This window comes from Heteronotia binoei, chromosome 5 (assembly GCF_032191835.1).
Source record: "Heteronotia binoei isolate CCM8104 ecotype False Entrance Well chromosome 5, APGP_CSIRO_Hbin_v1, whole genome shotgun sequence".
NCBI classification, from domain to species: domain Eukaryota; kingdom Metazoa; phylum Chordata; class Lepidosauria; order Squamata; family Gekkonidae; genus Heteronotia; species Heteronotia binoei.
Window position 1 is genome coordinate 56,969,392 of NC_083227.1, and position 18,986 is coordinate 56,988,377.

Below are 18,986 nucleotides of genomic sequence, written 5' to 3' on the forward strand. Positions count from 1 at the left end.
TAAAATGAGTACCCAGCTTGCTGGGGGGAAAGTGTAGATGACTGGGGAAGGCAATGGCAAACCACCCCATTTAAAAAGTCTGCTGTGAAAACATGATGCGGCATCACTCCAGAGTCAGAAACGACTGGTGCTTGCACAGGGGACTACCTTTACCTTTAAGACTATTATAGAAGCACATATACTGTTTCATTAAAGAGATGCAGAAGGATGTCACCCTGAATAATTGCTCAGACCAGCCCAACATCATCAAATCTTGAAAGCTAAACAATATTGGACTTGGCCAGTATTTGGATGGGAGATCCCCAAGGAATACCAGGGTCATGATGTGGAGACAGGCAATGGCAACCACCTTTGAACATATCCTGCCATAAAAGCCCCACCAGGAGTGCCATAAGTCAGATGTGACTTGATAACAAACAAACCAAAAAAAAAATATGTCAGTGTGGTTTAACAGCAGAATCTGCTTGAAAAGTGGAAATCTTGCCTAAATGAGGAAGACAAGGTGACCAGGAAATCCTGCAAAACTGTTGGAGAGGGGCTGTAGCTCAGCGGTACAACATCTACTTAGCATGCTGAAAGTCCCTGGTTCAATCCCCAGCATCTCCAGTTAAACTGATTAGGTAGCCAGTCATGCCAGTCTAAGCAGACAATGCTGAGTTTGAAGGATCAACGATCTCGTTCACTATATGGCAGCTTTGGCTGTTTTTGTACTGTAATTTAGCAAGGCAAACAAAGGAACTTGAAGCATATAGAAACAAACAATACAAGGAGCCAGCAGGACATTGCATTACAGAGGGACACTTTCTAAAAGAAAACTTCAGAAAAGCCTTTACTGCACATCGCAGGTTGGATCAAGCACAAGATTTCTGCTTGCATTAGAGCTCTTAGGCAAGCAGTAACACAAGAAAAAGGTGATAAACTTGATAAAGTTTCTCATCAAAGGCTCCTAAGTAAACTCAGCAGTCATGGGATAAGAGGACAAGTCCTCTTGTGGATTAAGAACTGGTTAATCAAACTCTTCTCATTCCCTACATGTTACAATGATGTATATCTTTATCATTTATCTATAAATATATACCTGATATCTACTATAGGAATTGGTACCTCTGCATTACTTTGGTAATTAATCTTTACCTGTTTGGTTTTTATGTATATGCTGAAGCATTTTATGAATAAACTAATTCGGGGGCGAAAATAACAGAGAGTGAGTATAAATGGGCAGTTTTCACAGTGGAACTTGGCCTGGTGGTTGACAACTTGTTCATTAGTGATTTTTGGGGGGTTCATTTGGGGTTTTTTGGCCACTGTGTGACACAAAGTGTTGGACTAGGTGGGCCATTGGCCTGATCCAACAAGGCTTCTCTTATGTTCTTATGATTTGGAGTTGGGAGTAAGCAGTGAAGTGGCCAACTTTGCAAATGACGCTAAGTTTGTTCAGAGCAATGAGAACCACAGAGGACTGTGAGGCACTCCAGAGTTATCTGTCAATGCTGGGCAAGTGTGCGTCCATATGGCAATGTGGTTCAATGTGGGCAAGCACGAAGTAATGCACATTGGAACTAGAAATCCTAACTATAAATATATGTTGATGAGGTCCGAACTGCTGGTAACTGACCAGGAGATTTTGGAGTCATGGTAGATAATTCAGCAAAGGTGTTGATTCATTGTGCAACTGCAATAAAAAAAAAAGGCAAATACTATGCTGAGGATTATTAGGAAGGGGACTGAAAACAAATCAGCCATTATCACAATGCCCCTGTATAAATCTACAATGTGGCCTCATTTGGAATACTGTGTACAGTTCTGGATACCGCACCTCAAAAAGACATTACAAAATTGGAAAAGGTGCAGAAAAGGGCAACTAAAATGTTAAGGGGATGGAATTCCTTCCCTATGAAGAAAGGTTAAAGAGATGGCTCTTTAGTTTGGAGAAATGACAAGTGAGGGGTGACATGATAGAAATTTACAGAATAATGCACGGGATAGAGAAGGTAGAAAAAGCAGTACTTTTCTCCCTTCCTTACAATGCAAGAACTCATGGGCATTCAATTAAATTAATTAGTAGCAGGCTTAGAACAGATAAAAGGCATTATGTACTTCTTCACTCAAAGAGTAATTAACATGTGAAATTCACTGTCACAAGAAGTGGTGGTGACTAGAAGCATAGACAGCTTGAAGAGGGGATTGGATAAACATGTGGAGTAGAGGTCCATCAGTGGCTATTAGCCACAAGGTCTAGATGGGACACTATGTCTGGGGCAGTGATGCTTTGTATTCTTGAGCCTTGGGGGTTGCAATGGGAGGACATCTGAAGTTTTGGCCCCACTGGTAGATCTCCTGATGACACCTGGGGTTTGGCCACTGTGTGACACAGAGTGTTGGACTGGGTGGGCCATTTGGCCTGATCCAACATGTCCTCTCATGTTCTTATGATGGAAGCTACTTGCTCTAAGTCAAACTTATTTATCCCCACTTATGTTTCTGCTTACAAAAGATCAACCAGTTCCTGGGTACTATAATATATAGGGAAGAAAGCACTAGGTCGGGGTCCCCAATGTGGTTCCTGCAGGGAACACTGTTCCCATCCACACCTTATTTGGTCTCTGCCAAGTGGTTTTTAGAAAATGTGAGGGACCAAGTAGGGCTTTTGTCCAGGTTAGGTAAAGCCAGGTTAGATACCTGCAAAATGAAGGTAGATACTGCCATGCATGGGTTTCTTAGCTAGCTCATTAACTACATAGCTATTTCCCAAGTGTGCCCCTAGCTGCAGATACCTAAATCTGAGGATCAGGACCAAATGTACCCAAGACTGGTTTTTCTGCAAACTTGGGTGACCCCTAGGTTTGCAGAAAAATCTGAAAAGTTTTAACAAATGCTTTGGGGGATTTAAATCCTCCCCCCCCCCTCAATAATGTGCATGCATAGACAATGCCCTTACCTTTCTCCTTGAAGCTGCTGGTGAGGCCAGCATGTGGAAGGCTCTCTGGGCCTGGAGCAGCTCTCAGGCTCTGCAGGAAGCCAGGGGGATGGGAAGAGAGAGATTTGGAGGCAAGGAGCCATGCAGCTCCCAACTTCTGAGGTCATTGTATGGGGGAAAGCTCAAAGATCAAAAACCGTGCAGCTCTTGATTGCCAAGGCCGGAGGTGAGGGTAGAAGACTCAGAAATTGAGAGCTGCACAGCTGCCAGTCTCCAAGGCCATTGTTTGGGGGGGGGGGGAGGGCTGGAGGTGAGGAGCTGTGCAGCTTTTTACCTCTGAAGCCAGTGTGTGTGTAGGAGATGCCTTGGAGATTGAGAGCCACACAGCCCTTGACCTCTGAGGCCATTGTGGAGGGGGGCAGAAAATGCTATTAAGGCTAGAATTGCTGAACATATAAGAGGAAACATATGTCTGAGGAAAAATCATCAGTTTTATAATATCTTGCTGATCTTTTAGAATTCTTTGGGGGGACAAACAAGCTTGAAGGTTGGAATAATGAGAAAATCTACTTGGATTTCAAAATTATTTCAGCAAAACCCTTGGCAAAGACTTCTAATGAAAAGTGGCTATGGGATAAATGAGCAAGTTCTGTCATGTACTAGTCAAAAGACAGGAATCTCAAGATACAAATAGTTACGCTAAATGAATTATGTAAAACAGTTGAATCTCCCAAGGATCTGTTATCAGAATTTTTATAGAATTTACTATTTATTCCTGATTCCACAGGATAAGGTAGAGAAGGTTACAAACTATTTATTCTAAGTAGGCTGCAAGAACTCAAAAATATCTACTTGTTTTGGATAGGCAATAGGACTGCAAAGTGATCCACACTACCACAAAGAAACTTACCTCTCTTATACAGTGCTGGGATCTGAAAAGGTTATAAAAACCAAAGAAAGAGATCATGAGATCTTAGCACAATGCTCAGTAGGAACAATGACATCAGCTCTGAGTGCTGCAGCGGAGAAGAAAGTCAATGTAAGGAACTATTGGGTAATGGTTTGAATATAAAACAACAAGCATCATAATATCAATACATAGATCGGGGACATACATTTAGAATCCCAAATTCAGTTCTGCTCTCATCTAGTCACAGAAGGCAACAGAAGAGAATATTTCTTCAAGGACAGCTTATAGGGCTTAGGGCCACAAGATACAGTGATGGCCCTTCACGCAGTTTTGCAAAGGAATCGGGAGAAAATGTGAAGAATTATTCTTTCAATAGCTCTAGTGTGGGCTACGAATGAGTCTCAGATGCAGAAGAGCTTGGATTATCAGAAGCTAGGAACAAGAAATAAAAGAATGACTCTCTTTATCATTGCCCATTGTGAGCTTCCAGAATCCACTAAATATATCCAATCTGGCCCACTAAGGAATTGTGTGGGTTTTAGTTTTTAGTTCCAACACAACACTGCTGTCTGTCTTAGAACCTGCCCTTTCCTGTCGCTACTGACCAACAACCAACTGTATATCACACCATGGGAGAACAGGAAGGCAGTGGGGACTGTGGTGTGGATAGGAACCAAATGCAGCAATATCACACTGAGAAATATCACCATTGCTACAACCTGTTAAAACCTCCTGTACAGCATGTCAGTCACAAGATAATCCTAGCTGTAGGGCCATAAAGCATGAGTAGTTCCAGAAGAGTTAATACCATGCTTGAACATACATATATCTGGAAGCCTTGCCCAACAGGCCTACCCATAGAAAATCCACAAAACTTGTGCTGTGTTCATTGAAAACCTAATTTAGCGTAACAGTTTCTCATGCCTTCATTTATTTTGGACTGGTAAACTAGATGCTAGGGTCCTCTCTACCAGCTAAAACTGGGAGAGCGTATGATGACTGCCAGGTAAGAAGGAAAAACAGAAGTCTTCTTGCTTGAAAATAAACATTTCCTTCTGAACAACTACACAGTTATTCTAATTCATACTTGGTAATAAGATTTTAAATGCTTCTGAATCCCACCACCAAGATTTAGTTGTAGTGCTTCCTTTGTATCTAACAACTAATCCAAACACAAGCAGTTTGCTGTATCCGTACTCAGCTATTCTAACCACACAGTGAGGCCAAAACACAATTTTCTCCCTCCTTCAGAAGGCTACTGGAACTTTTTGAACCTTCAGTTTAGGACCAAAGATTGACAGCTGTTGTGAAGTTTGCTGTGCCCGCCTTCAGTTACCCCATTCATCTTTCACCCCATTCATCTTTCTCTTTTTAACCCTTGCATGCACTAAGAACTGTTATCTTCCATGTCCACAGCCAAATACACGAGGAAAACAGGTGGACAGAAATTAAAGTTGTAGTCGCAGGAGAGATGTGAGGGCAAAGGCAGACCTGGGTTAGGACCAGTACTGTATAGTGGGGTTAAGAGTGTTGGGAAGATTAGGGCTCAAATCCCAGCAAGGCCACAAAGCTCATAAGGTGGCCTTGGGCCCGTCACTCTCTCTAAGCCTAACCTGGGTAATGATGTACACAGCTCTGAGTTCCTCAGAGAAAAAGCAGGATAAAATTAGATGCAAGAGCAGGATGGCTGCTTTCAAAATTGGTCCCCAGCACAGCTACAGGTTGATGTGGTAAAAGCACTGAGTTTTTTCACATGAGCAATGGACGCACAAGCTTTCAACTAGACGTACACCTGAACTTATGAACATATATAGCTGCTTAATACTGAGACTGACTGAAGGTCTAGCTAGCTCAGTGTTGCTTACTCTAACTCTTGGAATACCTTCAAGGTCCTAGGCTGAAAAGATCATACCTCTTTTTTCTCCCTACTTACTCAAAAACCTATGTCTCCCTACTCAAAAATTTCTGATCACTCCCTACTTATTCAGATATCTATCTCTAAAGTAAGTAGTCTATTGCTACTTACTTTAAAATCTCCACTACTACCTATTCCAGGCCTGCTCTCAGGTCAACCACAATAGTGTAGCAGTACAGCACCCCTCAAATCTGGGAAATCTCTGTATGCTTGCCTGTGAATCCCAACGCTAGTATCAAATGTTGTGTGCAAAACAACACCTGTGACCCTTTGCCATCTAGTCCAGGGCTGATCAGACCCTAGACCAGAGCTGTCGGCCAGCAGGTTCAAATCCAGCAGTGCACTGACAGAGAGCTCCAGGAAAGGGTCTTCTGAAATGAAATAAAGCTTTACTGAAACCACTTATGCATCCTAGGTTAGTCTCATTCACACACTCTCTCCGAAGTTCAGGCTGGCCACACCTGGTTGTTGCACAAGTTGACTGCTCAAGCATGAAAGCTCCACTGAAGATGCAAAATTGCATAGGGTGCTTGAGCAGTAGTTCCACTGATGGTGAAAAGTAGATCTATGCCTGACCTATCTCTGTCCTCCACCGTTGTAGGGCTGATGATGTCATGGTGTCACTAGCCTTTCTCTGCTCTTTCTTCACCTATTTAGTCCTTCCCCCTTTAGCCTCCAAAATATGCGTGTGCCCAGTTCTTGCTTGGAACCTTGTTGACATCTTGGCTGCTCATCTGCTTTGCCCTTTTCAGAGTCACTTGCCTGATCTCACAACACCGGTTGTGGAGGGGTGAAGAAAGACGCAGGTTGCACGGAGATGTTTAAGCATGTATGACTGGCACAGGACAGTCTGTTTCAGGGCCAAGAGAAAGACAATCCTTGATCTTTTACACACACCCTTCCCACATGCAGTCTCTGTTTTTAAACATGGCACAGCAAATTTTAGGCTAAAGTTGCTGAGTATACAAGGAGTTTTAAGAACAGCTGCAAATGCAACTTCTTCAACCTGACTTAGAAAACACACATATAAGCATTTAATGAAGCGTTTCATAATCCATTAGCAGACAATATTAGAGATGGAATCCATGTTCCATATGTGGCAGTTCTACTTGAGATCCTTTTGCTAGAGATGCCAGGGATTGAATTTCAGACTGTGTGCAAACAAACTTGTATGAGCTCACCACTGTGAAGTAAAACACCCTACTGTCGCAAAGGGTTAACACGAATAATAGTGGGTCTGCATCAGTTTGCAGGTGCTTGCAATTAGCTCATCTTGTGTCTCTAAAGGCCTGATACCAGAATTCAGTAATTGGTTAAGTGAAAAGGTCTATGCTCAATTCAGAAACTAGGTGGGGGGGGGGAGTCAAGAGTAAATTGCATCATATTTTTGAGGGCTCCAGCAAAAGAGTGCTTTGAGTGAGTTCCAAAGACTGCCTGATGTCAGAGAGCAGGAAACTATAATTGGACCTTGGGTAAGGGTAATGCTATGCCAGGGATGACCAAACTTTAATATAAGAGCCACACAGAATAAACATCAGATGTTTCAGTGCCACAAAACATTAATGTCAGATGTCTGAGAGCCACAAGAGGAAGGAAGGAAGGAAGGAAGGAAGGAAGGAAGGAAGGAAGGAAGGAAGGAAGGAAGGAAGGAAGGAAGGAAGGAAGGAAGGAAGGAAGGAAGGAAGGAAGGAAGGAAGGAAAATAGATGGGAGGGGGAGAGAGGGAAAGGTAGAAAAAAGCAACTTTAACTTTAAATGCATTCTCCAAGCTGCCAGCTGGCTTGGCTTGGAGCAGTGAATTAAAGAGACAAAGAAGAAGAAGAAGATGATGATATTGGATTTATATCCCGCCCTCCACTCCGAAGAGTCTCAGAGCGGCTCACAATCTCCTTTATCTTCCTCCCCCACAACAGACACCCTGTGAGGTGGGTGGGGCTGGAGAGGGCTCTCACAGCAGCTGCCCTTTCAAGGACAACCTCTGCCAGAGCTATGGCTGACCCAAGGCCATTTCAGCAGGTGCAAGTGGAGGAGTGGGGAATCAAACCCGGTTCTCCCAGATAAGAGTCCGCACACTTAACCACTACACCAAAGGCCTTCTCCAAGCTGGTTGATGGGGGCTTTGAGAACTACACAATATGTATGAAAGAGCCACATGTGGCTGCTGAGCCACAGTTTGGTCACCCCTGCACTATGCTAACTTTTAATCCTATGGGGCAGGTGTATAAGCTTCTAGCCTAAACTCTGCTATATCGAATGGTGAACCAGATATCGCCTGGTACTAAAGTGTTTCTTATTGTGTTTTTTGCTAATTTATTTGGAGACAGTGTTGCCTAATAATATACTTAATTTTGTCTGTTCAATAAACCTGATTTTTAAAGGTTTTGGTCTTCTTGTGTGAATTTAACCTCAAGGAACCATGACTTTGAGCATTGCTTGCTGGGCTGTGAAGCAGTAGCTCAAAGGGACCCAGGTCTGGGTTTCTTGACAACCAGTGAGACATAATACCGCCCCCCCCCCCTCCGCAAGAATGCCTTGTTTAAGCCAAGGAGGCCCTTCAAATACCCAAGAATGACATCCCAAGCACATTCTTTTGGAAACCATCTCAATGAAAGAAACAGGACTTGTTTCCAAATCAATGCCTTTAGGATTGGCAGGCATGCCCTGTTATATTTGAAGTATTCAGGGCATAATAAAGACCTCAAATTCAGGTAAGGTTAATTCTTTTAAAACCTTCAAGCTGAAGGTTGTTAGCATCCAAAGGTCAGGTTCTACAAGATGTTTTTAAAAATGTTACATGTACAGTACTACACTTCCATAAAACACTGATGCTGAGCCTAACTTTCTTCCACTTTCATTTTTAAACCCAGGAGAGTTACAGGGGGAAAAAACCACTTTCACACAAAGCAAGGTGTACCAGTCATACAAAGCTCAACAGTATTTAAAATATGGGATTTATTGATGGAAAGAGAACAACATTTGCAACTGGACCTCTGCAATATGAAATGAGTGGAGAATAAAAGAAAAAAGAAGTAATAAATTAAGTTTCAAAATGGTGGGAATTTGATGTCAGATTCTCTTCCTTTCTTTGACCTGTTTTCTACTGAAAATTCCAGGACTTCAGCTGTGCTTTCTTACGCTGCCCAATCTTGATTTAATCCTAGGAGTGTGTCGCAAGAAGGGGGAGGGGGGGCAGCAATTCAAAGCCTGAAAAGTTTCTGAAATACTTTAATAGGAAACAGCAGGACCCAGAGTGCTTTTCTCTCTCTTTTCTTACCACAGAGTTGCAGCATACTTATGATAAGTTTGTAGGGTTTTCAAGAGAAAAGACGTTCACAGTTGGTTTGCCATTGACTGCCCCTGTGTAGCAATCCTTGATATACTTGGTGGTCTCCCATCCAAATACTGGCCAGGGCCTTAGCTTCCAAGATCTGACAAAATTAGACTAGCCTGGGTTATCCAGGTCAAAGCGTGCTTATCTCTAACACCCCCCCCACACACACACACACACTCTTTTAAAGCAACTGTCACTCTTTCTAGCAATGTAGGTGATAACCTGAGGACAAAGCAGTGCAAACTTTAATTGTACTAAATAAATAGGTGTTCCATAATAACACAAACTCAAGTAATATAAGGAAGGGAGAAGACATTACAGAAATAACACAATGGGGGGGGCAGAGAAGAGCTCCGACATGCGACTCTCATTCTTTTTTCTCCAGGAAAAAAAGTTAGTCGTTTAGGACTGTGTATCAAAATAGGTGACACATTTAACACTTTAGCTTTTTTAAACAACACTGTAGTGTAACCTAGAATTCATCGTGTTGTTTTCTCCTAAATGGCCATTTGGAATGTTGCGACACACGATCAGCTGCCAGAAGCACCAAGCGGACAAATTCTTCCACATCAAACGAGTAATTTGTAAACTTCGGGTGTTTCCCAAGTGTTGGATGATGCCCCTGAAGAAAAGGGAGTTAAAATGGTGTTAAGGTGGCAAAGAAAGTCAGCCCTTCTGCTGGAAAACAAGCTGCAAATTGAGTAATTATTTTAATTCATAATCGCTGATTTATTGATCCACCCTAAAGCAATAGTGTCAACTAAGAAAACACCTAACAGCCATACTATTGACAGCTTGAACGAATGGCCAATTAATTTCATTTCTCTTCCTCCTCTAGCTATTAATATAAAATGACTCCTTAATCAGAGCAGAGAATTTAATTTGGGCTGAAGCAGCAGTATCATATTTCATGAACACGAACCAAGAAGGGTAAAACAAATCTTTAAACAACTAAATAAAACCGGAAACACTTCTTTCCCTCTTATCCCTGATACTCATGCATTCTACCTGATCCTGGGGGAATACTTTATCCTTCCTTTGCCAGGTCATGTAATGGACACCTCTCAGTCTTGCCAGATCCAAATAGCAGCGTTCATCTTCACAGTTGTACCTAGAGATGTGCAACAACAAGATAGGATAGGAGCCCATGAGAAGAGGGCAAAACCCTGCTTTAGGACCTGCCATGTTTTGAGGGGAAAGGGGGGGTTGGAATCCCATCCTATGGAGCCCTGATAGACTGGGTCTTTCTTTTCCAGTAGGGGAAAGATAGTTAGGGGTACCTATCAATAGCATGTGACCCTGATATTACAGCAATTACATTAGCTACCAATCTGCTCCCAAGCCCAATTCAAGGTGTCTGTTTTGACACTTAAAGACCTATGTGGCTTCATACCAGGGTATCTAAAGGACCATCTTTTCTCATATGTCCCTGACCACAGGGAGAGGCCCTCCTGACTTTCGCATCAATCAAAAAAACTTGTTTGGTGAGTACATGAGAGAGAGCCTTTTATGTGGCAGCCCCACAATTATGAATTCCTCCCCAGTAAGTTGGGCCTGCCCCTATCTTCTTTAGTCTTTAGGGGGCAGCTGAAAACTGTTTTATTTAGGACTCCATTTAATTGAAGCAGTCCTAAATTGTAATTTTAAATTATGTATTTTATTAATATTGTAAATCACCTTGCGCTTTGTAAGGAATAACAGAGGCTAATAAATATTAAAAATAAATAAGGCTTTGAAAAATTTCCATATGCAGAATAACTCTGATAACCTGGACTTAATTTACACAAATGGTAACCTTTTAAAAAACAGTTTTATTTATAATTGCTGCCTGACATTGATTGCTCTCACTATTTATGGAAACAACTGGCTGCCAAGCAGTATGCAGTGGTGAAGGTCGATGAGGCAAGTAAGACACCAGAACTCTCATTGGGTTGCGTGACCAGGGCTGGCCCTCCCGCTAGGCAAACTAGGTGGTTGCCTAGGGCACTGGGAGGGTGGGTGCGGCAAACTGGGCTCCCCACCCCCCCCTCCCGGTGCCCCAGTTTGCCTAGTTTGCCTCCCCTGCCACTACCGTCGCCCACCCCTACATTCCCTTCGCCTCTTCCCCCCCCCATGGCTCCGCGCCTCTCCTCCTCAGCTCTGTGTCCCCCTGCCTCCCCCTCCCAGCTGCGCCTCCTCCCTCCCTTAGGAGTTCGGACCCTCCCCCCCCCCGGTGTCATTCTCAACACCGGAACCAACTCTAGCACAGTGTTCGGGCTCTTTAAAGCCCCCCCCCTCCCTGGCTGAACACTTGAAACGCGGCTAAAACTGCACCGTGGGGGCGGGGTGCGCTCACCGGCTCTCAGGAAGAGCGTGCTGAAAGGACAACCCCGCTGCTACTGACTCCTTCCCTCCCCACTTCCTGGATGGGAGAGAGGAGTCAGTAGCAGCGGGGGTCATCCTTTCAGCATGCTCTTCCTGAGAGCTGGTGAGCATGCCCTGCCCCCAAGTTGTGGTTTTAGCCGCATTTCAAGTGTTCGGCCGGGGGGGGGGCTTTAAAGAGCCAGAACGCGGCACTAGAGCCGGTTCCGGCATTGAAAATGACATGGGGGGGAAGGGTCCGAAAGGAGGGAGGAGGAGGCGCGGGGGAAGGGGGCGTGGCAGTGGGAGGCACGGGAGTGCTTGGGGGGGTCGCTAGGCAGCAAGTCTGCCTAGGGCACCATGGGGCGTCGGGCACCCCTGTGTGTGACAATGCACATGCATGAACCATCATGGACTGCACTTTACTGTTTGAATATGCAAAAAGTAATCCAATAAACAGGCTCAAGCTGCTTGTAAACAGGTGAACTGATCAATTACTATAACAAAAATGGCTTCCTGCTTATTTCCAGCTAAAAGAATGTGAGCTGAACCACTGGCTGTTTGAGAATCCTTAATTTTAATGGCAAGTCTAGCTGTAGCAATCATCCTTGAAAAGTCTTGCCTTGCCTCCAGGGCTCTGAACCAATCAGCTGACCTCCTCCCTCAGACTCAGGATTTCATGGCTCTGGATAAGGGCATCAGTTTAGCCAGGTTTTAATTTGACTTTTAGTTAGGGTTTGGGGACAGATTAGGGAAGAAAGCTTGTTTTAGTGAAACAAGCATCCCGTTAAGAGCCAACATTCCTAATTTACATATACAGGTTCTGTGGACAGGAGTTCTCTCTGTTAAAATGAGCAACTTTGAACCTGAGAAAAATCCTGTTGGTTGTGGAATTAAATTCCAGTGAAACTTTGTAAACTGAGATAAGATGGCTGGAGACAGAGGAACCAAATCTCTCCTCAGGGTCTATTTACAATAACCCTCAGGGTACATTCACACTACACTAAATAATGCATTTTGCAAACAGATTTGTACTATTCAAATTCTGTAAAAACCCAGTTGCAAAGCGCATTATTTAGTGTAGTGTGAACACACCCTCAGCCTCAGATACAAAGTGGTTACTCTCACTGTGGAAACCTTGTAACCTATGGGGGGAGTTGAGAACCACTTTCAATTTATATACTGACGCAATCCACAGAATTTTTTTTTTACTCTGCTAAATAATTTATTTTCTGTTAAAGACACATTTGCTGTGTCTTGTCTGTCTAGTCAAGTATCTATGAAAAAGCAATTACAACCTTGGTCTAGCCCAGGGGCCTTTATTATAAGGGCCAGATCTTACATAAATGGAACTATCAGGTTGGGCCATGTTCGTCATAAAATGTAATGCCAGGTAGCAGAGATAAACCAACACAGACAAACACAATTAAAGATGCAATGTAGCACTACACTGATGCCCTGCTACCTACTGCCTAGAGTGGGGAGCAAACCTTTTCTCCAGCCTGCTCTCATGGTCAATTCTCTGAGACAGCCTAGGACTCAGGGGAAAACATTAAATGGCTGGGGATTGCAAGCTTCCTCCCCTCCCCACCCACACCCCAGCCCTATTCAGTGACTCAGGTTGAAGTCTTTTTAATAATAAGCTAAAGCCTTGTCCTTTTAACTGGAAGCATCAGGGATAGAAAAACATAATGTTAATTAAACAAACACTACCCCAAGAAGAATGGAAGCACAAGGATAATCCAGATCTCTAGTAGACCCACTCAGCTCCTGCCTTTAGCTCAATGAACGCAAGAGAAAAGCCTCCACCGAGAGGCAAGCCCCCTCCCCCTCAGCCAGCAAACTTCAGCAAATAACTGGAGCAGACTCACACGGGCACAAGTGAAGTCAGAGAAGACCAGGAAAGTTCAGCAGCTCTGCCCTCTGCTCTCTATGCTCACAGGCAGCTTGAAAGGGTGAGGACAGGCAGAGGCTGGGGTGGGGATGGGGGGGAGAAGAGAGCCACGAGCTGGATTAAAGCCCTGGGTGGCCGGTTCCATCCTGTGGGCCATATGTTTGACACCCCTGATCTAGCAGTTGCCAAATAATGAGATCTTTAGGGAGCACCTACCTTACACAGTAATAACCATTTAAGCAAAGCTTGTCATCCCTCTGTTTACCTGATTGTGTGCAACTGACATTTAATAAATGCACAGAAAAGGCCAGAGTAGGGAAGTGGACATTCTTCAGGCAGTTGCCTCAGAATCCTTCTTCTCTCCCCTCCCCCAAATAGCTGCAACCAGTGTTCCCTCTAAGCTGAGTTAGTGTGAACCAGATCACAGTTTTTTAGCCTTTGGCTCACACACTTCTGTCTTAGCTTAGGAAGGATAGCCCAGCCCTCAGAGCAAACTAATTTATGAATTTTTGCCCACAAGACTCCACAGCTTAGAGGGAGCATTGGCACTAACCATATTCCCCAGAGAAACACACAAAACAAATTCCTATAGAAGCAACTCCTGTCCTGAAAAAAAAATTTTAATCAGTTTTATGACTAATTTAAGAGCAAGAGTCCAGTAGCATGTTAAAGACTAACAAAATTTGTGGCAGGGTTATTAGCTTTCATGCATCACTACTCAGTCTTCACATACTAATAGAAAGTGAGTCCATCTGACTAAGTTTGACAGCTACTATGGCAAGAGGAAGAGCCAAACCTCCCTGTTTGTCCTACAGCTGCTCAACAAACTAGAACCCTCTTTGTGTTATGAAATGATAGGGCACCATCATTGTGGTGAGTACATAATAAAGAGAGAGCATAAGAATAAATGGGAGGCTTACAGTTCAAAGATGACTGCCCAATCTGGCAGAAAGAGAAGATGAGTAAGGCCTGCTCCATGCATTCCAATGAATATATCAGAATTGTGTGTAATTTTCAGTTGCTTTGTAAACTCCAGCTCCCTTGGGGAAAAACATAAGAATGGATATTGTAACATATGTGGCTATTTTCTCTTCTCCCCTTCCTTGCCCCCCACATTGATCAGCAGATATAACTTATACTACTGGAACATTCTAAGAAGCAAATTAAAATAAAATGTGCATGCAATTAAGTTTTAAAAAACACATCTTCAACCAGTATATAATTCCACCAAAGAGCACAGATAGGCTGGCTTGCAAATGAATGTATTTATTCAGGTAATTTAGATGAATTAATTTATATAGCATATTTTTAGCTTAACCTTCCACCAAAAGGTCCTCAAGCTAGCTCAACAAGTATCTCAGAGTCTGATGACCATTTTTAGAAATTTGCATTACTACAATATTATCAAATATATAAATTAACTTCCACGCCAGTTACTGTATATTTTTTAAACCTGTATTTTAAGTGGCAATTGAGAGACCCTTTAATTCTCTAGAAGCCTAATTAGTCCAGTTTGAATCAAGCTTGTCAGGGCTAAGCAGAGTGGGCCTTGGTTAGTGTTGGATGGGAGACCACCAAGGAAGTCCAAGGTTGCTATGCAGATGCAGCTAACAGCAAACAAAATGTGCACATCTCATGGAAAGGATTATCATTATTCAGTTGCAACTTGATGGCACGTTCTTCTTATTCTAGAATCCCAGTGATTTCAAAAGGACTTTCATCCAAGTAATTACAATGAGGATTACTATCATAAAACCACCATACTTACTTGTACATGTAATTGACTATCTGGACTTCAAATAATGACAGCGTTTTCAAAGCACTGGCAAGCTACAAAGGAAAAATATCCAACTTTTTAGTACAGTATTAGAATCATAAGAGTTGGAAGGGACCGCCAAGGTCATCTAGTCCATCCCCCTGCACAATGCAAGAAACTCACAAAACCTTCCCCCTAAGTTCACAGGATCTTCATTGCTGTCAGATGGCCATCTAGCCTCTGTTTAAAAACCTCCAAGGAAGGTTTAGTTTTCCTCTCTCCCACCCTAGGGTGACCATAATGTCTGAAGGCCAGCCAGGGACACTGGGGGGTGGGTGGGTGGGTAGGGGTGTGCGCGCGCGAAGCGCACGCGCCGCCGGAAACAGGAAGTGACGTCACTTCCGGTGACGTCACTTCCGGTGACGTCATGCCACCACCGGAAACAGGAAGTGGCATCACTTCCTGTGACATCATTTCCCCCGCGTCACCTGCCGGAAACGGGAAGTGACATCACTTCCTGTGACATCATTTCCCCCAAATGACATCATTTCCCCCAAATGCCACTGCCGGAAACAGGAAGTGACTTCACAGCACTTCCTGTGACGTCCCCAAAAATCCCCCAAATATCACCGCCGGAAACAATTTTGTTCTCAAATCCTGTATATACTTCATCAGTATATGGGATAAGGCACTTTCTCAACTGTGCTGCATAATGCAGCCTATTTATTTTGTCCTGTTGGCTCTGTTGGCTCTATCTGCGCCACCATCATCACTTTCGGGGTGTGGATCCCCCAGTGGGGTGGTCTCCCGACTCCCTCCGCCGACTGTTTCTGATAGCCCTGCGCCCCCTCTTTCATTTGATATGTGTCCCGTGCGGGTGCCACCCTCCCGCCGGGAGATGCCACAAAATGAGCCCCCTTGAGGCTTATGGCGGCAGGGCTCGGGGGAAGCGAGCTAGACTGCTGTTCTTTTGAGGGGTTATAGAGTGTTTCGAGCCCGTCCCTGTGGCATCGGTCCCATCGTTGAGGGACCCAGGGGGCCGGCGCAGCGGCACGCCGAAGCAGCCTGTCACTAATAACACCGGTCGAGATGCAGGACAGGAACCTGGAAGTGACCGACAGGCTGCTTCAGCGTGCCGCTGCGCCGGCCCCCTGGGCCCCACAATGATGGGACCGATGCCACAGGGACGGGCTCGAAACACTCTATAACCCCTCAAAAGAACAGCAGTCTAGCTCGCTTCCCCCGAGCCCTGCCGCCATAAGCCTCAAGGGGGCTCATTTTGCGGCATCTCCCGGCGGGAGGGTGGCACCCGCACGGGACACATATCAAATGAAAGAGGGGGCGCAGGGCTATCAGAAACAGCCGGCGGAGGGAGTCGGGAGACCACTCCACTGGGGGATCCACACCCCGAAAGTGATGAAGGTGGCGCAGATAGAGCCAACAGGACAAAATAAATAGGCTGCATTATGCAGCACAGTTGAGAAAGTGCCTTATCCCATATACTGATGAAGTAAATACAGGATCTGAGAACAAAATTGCACTAGAAGACACAAACACAAAGCTCCCTTACACTGAATCAGTGCTTGGGTCCACCAAAGTCAGTATTGTCTACTCCAGTCACAAACACAAAGCTCCCTTACACTGAATCAGTGCTTGGGTCCACCAAAGTCAGTATTGTCACATAAGAGAAGCCCTGTTGGATCAGGCCAGTGGCCCATCCAGTCCAACACTCTGCGTCACATAAGAACATAAGAGAAGCCCTGTTGGATCAGGCCAGTGGCCCATCCAGTCCAACACTCTGCGTCACATAAGAACATAAGAGAAGCCCTGTTGGATCAGGCCAGTGGCCCATCCAGTCCAACACTCTGCGTCACATAAGAACATAAGAGAAGCCCTGTTGGATCAGGCCAGTGGCCCATCCAGTCCAACACTCTGCGTCACATAACAACATAAGAGAAGCCCTGTTGGATCAGGCCAGTGGCCCATCCAGTCCAACACTCTGCGTCACATAAGAACATAAGAGAAGCCCTGTTGGATCAGGCCAGTGGCCCATCCAGTCCAACACTCTGCGTCACATAAGAACATAAGAGAAGCCCTGTTGGATCAGGCCAGTGGCCCATCCAGTCCAACACTCTGCGTCACATAAGAACATAAGAGAAGCCATGTTGGATCAGGCCAGTGGCCCATCCAGTCCAACACTCTGGGTCACATAAGAACATAAGGAGGGAGGGAGGGAAGGAAGGAAGGGAGAAAGGAAGGAAGGAAGGAAGGAAGGGAGGAAGGAAGGAAGGAAGGAAGGAAGGAAGGAAGGAAGGAAGGAAGGAAGGAAGGAAGGAAGGAAGGAAGGAAGGGAGGGAGGGAGGGAGGGAGGGAGGGAGGAAGGAAGGAGGGAAGGAAGGAAGAAAGGAAGAAAGGAGGGAAGGAAGAAAGGAAGAAAGGAAGGAAGAAAGGAAGAAAGGAGGGAGGGAAGGAAGGAAGGAAGGAAGGAAGAAAGGAGGGAGGGAAGGAAGGAAGGCCACCCCCTCCCGCCAGCCCCCCCCCCGGCCCCCTTACCTGCGGCTAGTCCGGCGGCGGCGGCGAGTCCGGCAGCGGCGGCGGAGAGGGCTTTCCGACGCCCCCCCCCCCCGGCGGAGGAGAACGGGGGGGAATGCTAGAGGCCCGGGAGGGCGTCGGAAAGGCCCGCGGGGGTCGCTGGAGGGCCTCCAGCGACCCCCGCGGGCCTTTCCGACGCCCTCCCGGGCAGGTAAGGACGGGGGGTGGGGGTTGCGAGGCCGGGGAAGCCTCGGGAAGGCCCGCGGGGGTCGCTGGAGGGCCTCCAGCGACCCCCGCGGGCCTTTCCGACGCCTTCCCGGGCAGGTAAGGACGGGGGGTGGGGGTTGCGAGGCCCGGGAGGGCGTCGGAAAGGCCCGCGGGGGTCGCTGGAGGGCCTCCAGCGACCCCCGCGGGCCTTTCCGACGCCTTCCCGGGCAGGTAAGGACGGGGGGTGGGGGTTGCGAGGCCGGGGAAGCCTCGGGAAGGCCCGCGGGGGTCGCTGGAGGGCCTCCAGCGACCCCCGCGGGCCTTTCCGACGCCTTCCCGGGCAGGTAAGGACGGGGGGTGGGGGTTGCGAGGCCCGGGAGGGCGTCGGAAAGGCCCGCGGGGGTCGCTGGAGGGCCTCCAGCGACCCCCGCGGGCCTTTCCGACGCCTTCCCGGGCAGGTAAGGACGGGGGGTGGGGGTTGCGAGGCCGGGGAAGCCTCGGGAAGGCCCGCGGGGGTCGCTGGAGGGCCTCCAGCGACCCCCGCGGGCCTTTCCGACGCCCTCCCGGGCCTCCGCCGCCACCGCCGGGCCCCGTGGGCGGGCGGGGAAAGCGGCGAGGGAGGGAGGGAGCGTCCCTGCGCGTGCGCAGAGCGATCTGTGCACGCGCAGGGTCGCTCCCTCCCTCCCTCGCCGCCTTCCCCGCCCGGGCGCGCGGCCCCCGGCTCTCTGGCTGGCTAAACCGGGACCTCTTAATGGTCCCGGTATACCCAGGCCGGGAGCCGGGAATTGGGGGCCAGAACCGGGAAAGTCCCGGGAGACCGGGACGGTCTGGCCACCCTACTCCCACCCTATCCCCACTAGATTTCTTATATCCACAAACATTCCCATATGCCTTCTCTTCTACAGAAACCATGCCTTAAGAAAATAACCTGACCTCATTTTGGTTTAGTATCTTCCTGTATGCTGTACTTCGAGCAAGTATTGTAACTCTGATTTTTCCATCCTGTTGGGAAAATACAAAAAAAAAAGGGGGGGGGAGGAAAAAGTCATATAATAATTCTAGTGGAAACAAGAAGAGGAGAAAGACCAGCTGATTGACAACAAAGAAATTAGTGGCCTTAATGGAAACAATTAGCAGAGTGATTAAAATGTCTTTTTCTTTTAATCGCTTCGTTTATACCACACA

The 18,986-nt window shown here is 46.3% G+C and overlaps 1 protein-coding gene across 4 annotated transcripts in view; it reads right to left on the bottom strand.

Annotated features, from left to right (window-relative positions):
* Nucleotides 1-9,299: 9,299 nt before the first annotated feature.
* Nucleotides 9,300-18,986, bottom strand: part of EOGT (EGF domain specific O-linked N-acetylglucosamine transferase) — a 33,611-nt gene continuing 23,924 nt past the window's right edge. For all 4 annotated transcript variants that reach the window (XM_060239512.1, XM_060239513.1, XM_060239510.1 and 1 more), the window contains 5 exons: nucleotides 18,735-18,803; nucleotides 15,075-15,136; nucleotides 14,227-14,346; nucleotides 10,081-10,183; nucleotides 9,300-9,694 (listed from right to left, as the gene is read on the bottom strand). In XM_060239512.1, the coding sequence (XP_060095495.1) occupies nucleotides 9,545-9,694; nucleotides 10,081-10,183; nucleotides 14,227-14,346; nucleotides 15,075-15,136; nucleotides 18,735-18,803 (504 nt within the window). In that variant the 3' untranslated portion in view covers nucleotides 9,300-9,544. The remainder of the gene's footprint in view (nucleotides 9,695-10,080; nucleotides 10,184-14,226; nucleotides 14,347-15,074; nucleotides 15,137-18,734; nucleotides 18,804-18,986) is intronic.